Source organism: Alosa pseudoharengus, unplaced genomic scaffold (genome assembly GCF_046254945.1).
Source record: "Alosa pseudoharengus isolate Yale_2024_CS ecotype anadromous, Long Island Sound unplaced genomic scaffold, YU_APseudo_1.1 YU_APseudo_1.1_scf_19, whole genome shotgun sequence".
Classification (NCBI taxonomy): domain Eukaryota; kingdom Metazoa; phylum Chordata; class Actinopteri; order Clupeiformes; family Clupeidae; genus Alosa; species Alosa pseudoharengus.
This window is the reverse complement of record NW_027468657.1, coordinates 20,461,730-20,472,387: the sequence shown is the minus strand read 5'-3', so window position 1 is coordinate 20,472,387 and position 10,658 is coordinate 20,461,730. Positions and strand designations below refer to the sequence as shown.

The 10,658-nt window shown below is 47.5% G+C and overlaps 1 protein-coding gene across 1 annotated transcript; it reads right to left on the bottom strand.

Annotated features, from left to right (window-relative positions):
• Positions 1-5,934: 5,934 nt before the first annotated feature.
• ubl7b (ubiquitin-like 7b (bone marrow stromal cell-derived)) lies at positions 5,935-10,421 on the bottom strand. Its single transcript, XM_076291963.1, has 11 exons — positions 10,362-10,421; positions 9,766-9,944; positions 9,478-9,597; positions 9,138-9,220; positions 8,897-8,981; positions 8,439-8,496; positions 8,077-8,213; positions 7,713-7,762; positions 7,118-7,294; positions 6,735-6,854; positions 5,935-6,582 (listed from the first exon to the last, which is right to left on the bottom strand). Exons 2-11 carry the CDS (start codon positions 9,938-9,940, stop codon positions 6,439-6,441), a joined length of 1,149 nt encoding a protein of 382 aa, XP_076148078.1. The 5' UTR covers positions 9,941-9,944; positions 10,362-10,421; the 3' UTR covers positions 5,935-6,438.
• Positions 10,422-10,658: the final 237 nt, after the last annotated feature.

Below are 10,658 nucleotides of genomic sequence, written 5' to 3'. Positions count from 1 at the left end.
GTTGAGTAAACCCTCCTCACCTGCCTGACCCCCCCCCCCCCCCCCCCAACCCCCCACACTCCCACCATCACAGCAGTGATGCCTTCCACAGACCAGTAGGATTACTCACCAAGGGTGAAGGCCACACCAGATCACAAACACACACACTCTTCAAATGAAACACATCAAAGCCTCCTCTCTGCACAAAAAGAGCCATCAGGAACTGAGCGACTGACAGGACAAAAAAAGGAAAAGAAAAGAAAAAGCGAGAGATTGAGGGAGGTGGGGATGGAAAGAGAAAAACGTGGGAGGGAAGAAAAAACAGATAAAAGAAAAAACATGGCATGAGAGAGGCAAATGTGCGTGCAGCCCGAGGCGGATGTGTGTGGCTCGCATGTCGATCACAAAGAGCTTCCTCTCCTGCAGTCCAGTCACGACCTTCGGAAAAGCAATTTCAGGTAACAGACTGCCCGCTAATGACATGGCGGGAGTTAGACAAGGAGGGGGGAGGAGGAGGGAAGGGGAGAGGGTGACAGGGAGCCTCACTTTTGATGACAAGATGAAAGACAATAAAACAAAAGAGAGAGAGAGAGACAGGCAGAGAAAGAGTTACTCGATCATCGCTCACTGACTCCCAAAACTGTGGAGGAGTTGATTCAGAGTCGGACTGGGCAGCAGAGTCTGCCTGGGTCAGCTAGGCAAGCTGATAGCCCCTCGGACATCAAACCCCACGTCCCTGGACAGCCTCTGTGGATGTTCCAGCTCAGATCTGGGCTCGAATCGGAAACCTGCTCCTGAGTCTGTTTGCCAGTGCAGACAATCACAGTCTCTATATCTAGGACACGTCAATACATATTAATGGAGATTTCGGTAATATTATCTACCAAAGAGACATCAGCGGGTAAGACACAGGAGCAGTGTTGACCTTAAGTCTGGAGTCACGGCTGAGAACCGGAGAGGAACCGGAGAGGAACCGGAGAGGTAAAAGATTGTGTTGTGTGTTGTGTTCCCAGCACTGTTTGTCCCTTTTCCTCTCCGGTTCCCCCTGCCTGTACTACAGGTTGAATGTGATGAATGTGATCACCTGATGTGATCACCTGATGAGGTGCACCTGGGCAGGTGATCTGGAGGCATGTAAAGGCAAAGTCCTTTTAGGCAAGTCCCTTCACACAGCAGCCATATTGCAACGCATTTTGAGCACTTATCGGGCAGCTATTTCGGGCAGAACTGCCATCTTTGCCCGCTCATCCTAAAGTTAGGAATGCTTATTTAAGATTTTGGTGACTTAAGACATTTCTGTAATAGGGCAATTCCACGGAAAATGGACTTTTTGTCACATCCATAATGCCAGTGAAATGCCTTGGCATTTGTATGATGTGAATAACAACATTCATTTTTGTGCATTTTTTCTCATGTACATTCTTCAGCGAAAAATAGCAAATGCTCAAATTTCATATAATCATTCACATCATACCATACCATCACATTTGATTGGCGTTATGGATGTTACAAAAAACATAATTTTCCATGGAATTGCCCAATACACCTTTCCTATATCTGAAGTTAGGAGAACACAAACTTAGATCTTAGATAAGATAGGATAGGATTTGCCAGTTAGGACGTTTCTGTAATACGGCCCCCGCAGTACGTGTTTTGGTTTTAGCATTTTATACAGTAAATCAGTGTTTCGCAAACTTTTTCAGACCAAGGACCACTTAATCAATAAAAAAAACCTCACGGACCACCTAGCTAAAAAAAAGAGTAGACCTACTTAAATAGTTACTTACACAATAGGCTTACTCACTGAGCCACGTTGCTTATTTTCTTTGCACCTTGCTTATTGTGTCAGAGGATTCATATGATTTAAACTGGCATAACTTACATAGGCAGCGTTGGAACATGTTGGTTCAATATGGCAAACAACTCATCTATACTATATTTTACCACGTCTGCTCGCGGACCACTTGGGATAGCTTGCGGACCACCAGTGGTCCCCGGACCACACTTTGAGAAACACTGCAGTAAATAATCAGATAATGCATTTAGGTTTTGGGTAAAAATAAAGAAAGTGCTTTATAAGAATATATTATGTCAATTATGTAGGTATTGACATACTGCTAAGAATGGCCAGTCCATCTCTAAGAAACATCTCCATACGGGAGGCCACTGCTGCATATCATCCAGCACTCTGTAGAGGTGAATATCCTTGGATGGCGAAGTGTAGCCTACGTATCTGACCTCCTGATGTCATTTTTCTTTTCCTCCCATAGCCTCTCTGTCCTCTTCTGCCGTGTTATCCCAATGAAGCTAATTAGCCGGAACTAGCCGACCGGAAGATTGAGCACAGGGTGGAAGAAAATACATTTCTAAAATGGTCAAGGTGAATAGGGCCACCCACTGGTGGGGCATAACTCTGAGAAATGTGGGTGTGCAGAGCTGGAACCGTAGCCTAGAAATCTAGACGCGCCCCTAGCGGCAGCGAATTACATTTGCTGCCAGGGCTAGTCTAGCAACTCTCCGTTGGCTTGTGAGCTCCAGAAATCGAAACTTAATCAGGCCAATGAAATCGTGTATAGAGTCGTTAGGTGGGCTTAACATAATGATTGATGGCAGAGTTGCAACGGTTTGGCTTGAATTCCCTGCTACTTGAAAACAAATAAGATGGATGTTGCTGCTGGCGAACAGTGTGACACGAGTTAAGCTTTTATTAAGTTGGCAAACGTTTGAACTAGCCAACTAGCTCCGCTGGTGAGAAACGCATGGGACTCATAGCGCTGCCGCTGTCCTATTGCGTGCAGAGGGAATTTGAAAGACAACTGATTATCCCGCCCCTCGGACTGAGCACTGCGAACGGTGAGTGTCCAGACCCTACATTTTAATGTGGGTCTGGCTCGTCAGGCTACTGGACCCGGGCATCTTTGGAGGAATAAAAGCACTCAGCTCTCTAAGCTTTGCTAGTGCAGTCTTGTATCCAGAGACATCCAGCCTGACTGATGGGGCCGTCTGGGCAGTGGATACATGGCCTGATGACGGACCACAGGGCTCTATATTAGACTCCTCGCTGGCTCGGTGGGAAGTTCTGTGATGGGACGCTCTGCTGTTTTGGGGCGTTTTGCGTTTATTCAGATAGGACAGTGAAGAGAAAACGAGTGGGAGAGAGATGGGGTGCGGGATCAGGAAATGGCTGCGGATCTGGTTCATACGGGTCCCAGTGCCCACTTGGCCCCAAATGTGGTATGGACGCTGCAGATGTTTGTGCCACAGCACCCAAGCGGCCTTTGACCTTCTGTCGGCCAGTGCATTTGCTGCTGCTGCTGCTGCTGCCGCCTCTCGTCACAAGACTGCTCCTATGGTTGAGCACAAATCCTCATTTTCCACAATTCTGGCAACCAGTTGTTGATATCTAGGCTCAACAGCTGTGAAGCAAAGTGTTAATTGGAATTGTTTATAGCTTGGTCCAAACCATTATGGTCTCTTTCTCACATAGAGCACCAGGACTTTGTATTCACCCGCATACACACTAAATGGACAGAGGACCAAGAGGGACAATTCCCTTGGACTAGAATCATACATGCCCTTTGGATGCCCCAATTCCCTTGGACTAGAATCATACTTGCCCTTTGGATTCCCCAATGTCTATTAGCTAATGAATATCAAGCATTCTCAAAGACAGCTCGACGTGGGTGTACCCATACACACAGAGGAGACGTCTGTGCCAAGGTTCCGTGGAGACAGACGAGCCAGAGGGCTACAGAGACAACACACACACACACACACACACGCTTCACGTTCCCTCCGTCTACCTGTCTCATGTTCTCTCCATCTTTACCTTCTCCTGCTCCTCAGGCAATGCGGCCCAGACAGAGGGAGAGAGAGAGAAAGAAAGAAGGGATGACTGAGAGAAAGATAGAAAGGGTTGGGGAACAAAGTACACAGGGAAATCGGGGGATTAGAGGAGAGATCGGACCTGACAACCTTGTATGTGTGTTTGTGTCCCTTCTGAGTCTGATGCCAGTGGGGGCAGAGAGTTTGAAAGATGTTTGGGGGAGTGTGTCGAGAGAAAGCGAGTGATAGAGAAAGAGAAACAAAAAAGAAAGAAAGCAATAGAGCCAGAGACAGACATATATTAGGAGAGAGAGAGAGAAACAGTAAGCGAGACATGTCCCCCCCTGTTCATCCTGTCGCGTGCAGTCAGGAGAGGCCTGCTGTCAGGCGTGTTTATCCAGATCTACTTGTCAGCCTCATTACCATATATGCTTCATGTCAGGACGCGGCGCTCGCTCGTCTCCGACGACGACAAAGCTGACACGAGTGTCTCCATAGCAACTTTGGCGAAGTGATGTGACAGCAGATTGTGTAGAATGTGCTGAGCGGGGCAGTGCAGTGGTGAGGGGACGACACGAAGACAAGCAGTAATACAGACCTGAGCCACGGAGTATGGACGATGTTTACTCTAAAGCTTACACACGCGCACACACACACACACACATACATGCGCACACACAGACATACTCACACACAGACATACGCACGCACGTACAGGTTTTTAATCTCATCTGAAAACGACTAAAGCTCAGGGGCAACAGATTGTTCTTTTGCATGGAAAGGTACCACCGTCCTGTCCACTGCAGTGCATTTCATGGATGCATCCACAAACAGCATCTAAGAGTCTTGATCCGTATTGGAAGTCTTTATCACATCTTATTGAGAGGGCTTCCTGGATGGTTCTCCTGTGAGGGCCGTTCTGGGAAAGGGGGGGGGGGTTGTTTAGAATTCTCTTTGTTAGAACAATAGTATGTATAACACAAATCTGGATAAGTGGTCATGTTTGTCTTGGAGTGAGCGAGCTGTAGTGACTGTCACACACATACACACACACACACACACACGTCACCTGGTAGGAAGTCAGGAAGCCAGTGTGTCCCTGACAAGCACACAGACAGACAGACAAGAGCTGCCCTGGATCTCTCCCAACTCAGGAAAATGCAGGTGTGTGTGTGTGTAGCTTTACACAGTCAGGCCCATTAGCACACGCGCACACACACACACACACACACACACACACACAGTCACACAGCTGTGTTTTGGTGCTTGAGAGGGACGAGTGGGAGAGGGGGGCTGAATTCTCCTGATTGAGCTCTAGCGCGACTAGACCCTATTGTCAGACAGAGAAGGGCAAATTAGGAGGCAATTTAGAGAAATGAGAGAAAAGATAGGATACAATACCACCCCCCCTCCCCCCAAAATACACCTCAGGGAAGCTGGAAGACCCCCCTCCACACACACACACAATTTCCTCTCTCATAAGTCGAGACGATGTGGCTTTGTTCTGCTGACAGCAAACAAAAGCGCAGCAGCCCAGCAGTGTAATGGCTGCCATTAAGACGCCTCGTGTTGTGCAAATGTTCTCTCGTTTTTCTTGGAGCTCTGTGGGGAGCGTAACGATGCGTCCTGTTCAGTCCAGCCCTCCCTGTGGGGCTGTGTAAGCTCCCTTGTATAGAATCGCCCCCATAGGTGTCGTATATGCTGGAGACACATTTTCATTGTGTTTATTCCTCCTACAGTTACTCACAATGGCAAGCTTGTGAACGCCCACATGTTGATGGTGGGTGGACACAGCAGGGTGTCCTGTCTGTAGCTGGACTGGTTGAGTGGTACTCACCACCTCTTGAGCCAGAGCAGTGTCCACCTGTAGGTCCTCCACCAGCGCCACGGTTGTAATCCAGCTGTGTGTAACTTAACAGTGTTAAGCCATCTGTTTACCCAAGGCGGGTCACTACAGCTTTGACACACTCATAGAACGGCTGAACACTGCCCTCTAGTGGGCAGTAAGCACTTCTCTGGGTTTGACCTTTCTGTGGGGCTTGAACAACCTACATTTTTCTCAGTTAACATACTGTAGTACTGAGCACTGATCGCTATATTTCTAGAACAAATATGCACACCAGACATATCTTTTACTTAAGCATTTTATTTGTCTCAATCCTAATCCAGAAAAATTCTGTGTACAGCCCTTGTGTCAGGTGAGATCTCCTACCCAGGTGTTGTAGAGGCCAGGATAGGGAAGTTGGCATCGGTGAAAAAATGTCTTAAGGCGTTTAGTCCTATGGTTCAGACTGTTGGAAAGGCAAGTCTATGGTGTAACACTGTGGCGCCCTTGGCTTAGCACACAGGACACGTGTGCAGCGATAATAAAGACCTCCAGGAGCTGAGGTGCATCAAGCAAGGCTGCTCCGTCAAGTCTCTGTTGGGGGTCTTTGTGATGTCTGCAGTGCAAGAGGAAACCCTACTCATTTCTCGTCCCTGGACTCCCCTCTCCCCAAACCCCGTCCTCAGTTCTTCTCTTCTCATCATTTCATCTAATCCTTCCCTCTCTCTCGCTCTCTCTGTTGTTTTTGTGTTTCACCCCCCCCCCCTCCTCCCCTCCTTTCCCACACATCCACTGGAGCCCAGGGGCCCTTACAGGCCGGCTCCCCCAGCGAAGATGAGCTCCAGGGCGGACTGGATGTCTCCGTTGGTGGCCTGTAGTGCCCGTAGCATGAGGTCCTCGTCCTGGATGCCCATGTCTCGCAGCTGCTGCATCTGGGATTGCCAACGGCCAGGCTGGGAGGACAAACACGCACAGAGTTAAGAACAACAACAAACAGTAAATTACATACAACAGCGCAGCAACAGTCCAGACATCTACACTCCAGGTAAAGGTCCCAGAGGAGAGGGAGAGGGAGAGGGAGAGGGAGAGGGAGAGAGAATATTACCTGTGGTGCTGCGGAAGGCGTGCTGGAGGCTTGTAGGGCCTGCTGTAGAGCCTGGCTGAATAGGTCAGAGGTTACGGGTGTGCCTGCTGTCCGAGATGTCCCACCAGACGAGACCTCCGACTAACACACACACAATCAGACAAGAACTGTGAGTCCAACATGATTTTAATCACTGGTGTCTGGTGGTGTGTGTGTGTGTGTATGTGTGTATACTGTATGTGTGTGTCCATCCCTACCTCACCTGGTGTCCAGTGGTGAATGTGTACGTGTGTGTCTGTGTGTACTGTATGTGGTTGGCCATGTGTGTGTATGTGTGAGTGTCTGTGTGTATGCGGTTGTCCATGTGTGTGTACAGTATGTGTATGTGTCCATCTCTGCCTCACCTGGTGTCCGGTGGTGGGTGTGACGGCACTGCTCTCGGGTGTGCTGGCGAGGGCCAGGGCGGTGGCCAACTCGGCCTGGGTGATGGGTCGAGGGCCCGTGGCCCCACTGTGACCCAGGCTGGCGGGACGGTTCCCTGACGATGCCCCCTGCCTCCTGGAGCTGCCCGCCTGGCTGCCCTGCTCACATACACACACAAGGCCAGGCGAGATGGGTCACACAGGGTGGATTAAATGACCCACGTATGGGTCATTTCTTTTGGATTAAAACATTTAACAACACACGCCCCGGCATCTGTACTTTTTTATGTTTCAGAACACTGCACTGGAATGTAGATGAAATAGTTGTAATGTGGTCGGCTACAATGCAATGTGCAATGATGTGCTGTGACGGTAGCTTGCATATAGCACAAGGTGTGATTCAATTGCATATAGCACAAGGTGTGATTCAATTGCATCTAGCACAAGGTGTGATTCAATTGCATATAGCACAAGGTTGTTGATATATAACCTCCACAGCCAATAACATGTCACCACTCAACGATATGATGAATGGGTGCCATTTAATTCACCACCGCAGGTAGCCATGATGACTCACCGACTGAAAGTCATCCTCATCCTCAGACATGCCTTCAAACAGGAAGCCACCTGTGGGCACACAACACACGTGTGCGCGCACACACGCACACACACACACACACACATAAATATTTACACTTAAAAATAAACACACAGATGCGCTCACTGGAAAGGTGCATACATATAATCTCCACACAAACTAATCAATCCTGACACACACACACACACACACACACACACACACACACACACACACAAACCTCCCCACCCTCCTCCAAAACACACACTCTGAATAAACACCTGTTTCCACAAGGTGACCCAGCCAACCCCACTGTCCACACAGCCCTCCTGCTGGCGCTGCTGTGCCCTCTGTATTGACCCACCTGGCATGTCGCTGTAGGAGCTGGCGGTGGCATTGCGACTGGAGCTGCTGCCGCTGGCCTGCGCGGGCATGCTGCCCGCCACCGAGTGCAGGACCAGGATGATAGCATTCACCAGGGCAGGGTGAGACTGTGCCAACCTGGCACAGAGAGGGAGAGAGAGAAAGAGAGAGAGAGAGAGAGAGAGAGAGAACCAACATGAGAGAGTCAATAACAATAGACAAACAAAGACAGAGAGAAAGAGATTGAGGAAGAGAGAAAAGAAGGAAGAAAGAAAGAAAGAAAGAATGAATGAATGAATGAAAGAAAAAAGAAAGAAAGAAAGAAAGAAAGAAAGAAAGAAGGAATATTGATGGGTGTCTTACATGTCGAGCATGCCTGGATCTGTAAACTGCACAAAAAGATCCTTGTCCTGAAGCACACCTGAGGAAACACAAAAGACACCAGTGAGTAGTCATTCTCTCATCAAATTTTATTTTGAGATTTTGAGTGCATTTAAATTTGGTTGTTTGTCTATGTGTGTGTGCATGTGTGTGTATTTGTATGTAATTGTGTATGTGTGCATGTGTACGTGTGCATGTGTGTTTTTGTATTTGGTTGTGTATGTGTGCATGTGTACGTGTGCATGTGTGTTTTTGTATTTGGTTGTGTGTGTGTGTGTGTGTGTGTGCATGTGTGTTTTTGTATTTGGTTGTGTGTGTGTGTGTGTGTGTGTGCATGTGTGTTTTTGTATTTGGTTGTGTGTGTGTGTGTGTGTGTGTGTGTGTGTGTGTGTGTGTGTGTGAGAGAGAGAATGTGTATATATGCACCATCAGCCCCTTACCCAGAGCCACAGCATCTGAGCTGAGCCCAGGTGTGGCCACAATGATCTGGTCCAGAGATTCTTTACTGGCAAGCATCTTAAACACCTGTAAATGCAGTACGGTACGTCAACACTTAGCTATCTGTTTATAAGTGTGTCATACACACATCTGCATATGAATGTTTCATGGAGGAGTGCTTTGACTCAAAATTAGGTTCACATAAAATTCATAATTTGTGCAGTACGGCAAGACAGATCGTACGGAGTCTCTGTAGACAGCATTAGAGTGGAGGGCCGCCTGGAGCAGGCGGAACTCCCGGGCAGCAGTGGCCTTGTTCACCGGCTCTGCAGTGTGGTAGAGAAGAGTAGATGGGTGGGGAGGGTAGGGGAGGAGAGGGGGAGAGAACATTGAGAGACTTCGCAAAAGTGTGGCAAGACATGCATCTTCTCAATATGCTTGAATACTAGAAAGCTGTCTAGGATTAGAAAAATAACAAATCATTTTCTTAATTTGATTGAGTGTTTGCAATATAGGACGTGATCTAATTTTGAGTTGTGCTGTGTAAGCCTATGTCTTTTCCTAGCTGCAATGCATCACTCACCAGCATTGGCTGCAGGCTCAGACCAGGTCTTCCTAAGGATGTGCAGGGTCGAGCCAGACTGGATGCCATAGGACTCCAGAGTCTGCTCATCCTTCAGTTTGCGGCCGCAGTGCACAAACTCTGACCAAACAGGACACAAGGGAAATCGTATGAAAACTGTACCATATTCTCTGGTAAAGAGGTAAACGTGATTTATAGTGGCAGTAGCATTTCTGAGGACAATGTGATGAGCTCAGTGTGATATTGAAAACCGATTGGCGATAGCTAGATAATAAGTAGGCTACAGACCTATAAGTTCAGGATCGGGTAGTGTATCTGATAACTGTGCAGCGACAAGTTGCTTCAGTGTAGCGATTCGGTAGCCACCCGGTGGTACATCTCCGGGTTCTGCTTCAGGGAATTGGAAAACCGATTTGGGCTGATCAACCAGCTTCAGTGAGAGATACCAGTCCGATGTTGCCATTCCCCTTTTCAAAACAGAAAGAGAGACACAAGGCTCTAGGATGATAGCTATTGTTGCCAGCTGAGTCATTCTCTGAGATCAAATTTACAACCATTAGTTGTCATTCTCAGACGTTAGATTACAATCACCCAATGGTCAATAGGTTTGTTGACCCAGTCATTTTAAGCAAGCATAAATAATCATTCATAAGGAGATACGGGCACTCAGTAGGCAACCACAAACGGCGGCGACGGCGGTCAGCTAATTAAGCAGCTTTGGTTTAGCTGCTAGCTAGCTAGGCACAAGAGTTTGATTATTGTGATTCGTCCGGAGAAAAATAACTTATAAATATATACTCTTCTTTATGGACACGCATGGACAAACCAGTGGTGGCCATCAGTTACCAATCATCCAAATACTACAGCATAACCTTATACGTTACCTTCTTTTCACCAAATCTGTTATAATAACAACAATTTGGCTGTGATCACTGTTATCTGTTTCCGTGTTTGGTCACGTGATAGAATATTGCTTTGGCATTGGTTGCAGACATTATTTGCCTGTTTGTTTAAACGAGCGAGATTAATAAATATATGGCACACTTGCCAGATTTATAGAGGTAATTACTTTTTTTTTTTTACTTTTTCTTATTTTGTGTATTTGGTCTGTAAGCGTAGCAAGCCTTTAAGCAGATTAAATGTATTTATTGAACTCCAGCACACTAGATGGCGCCAACTCA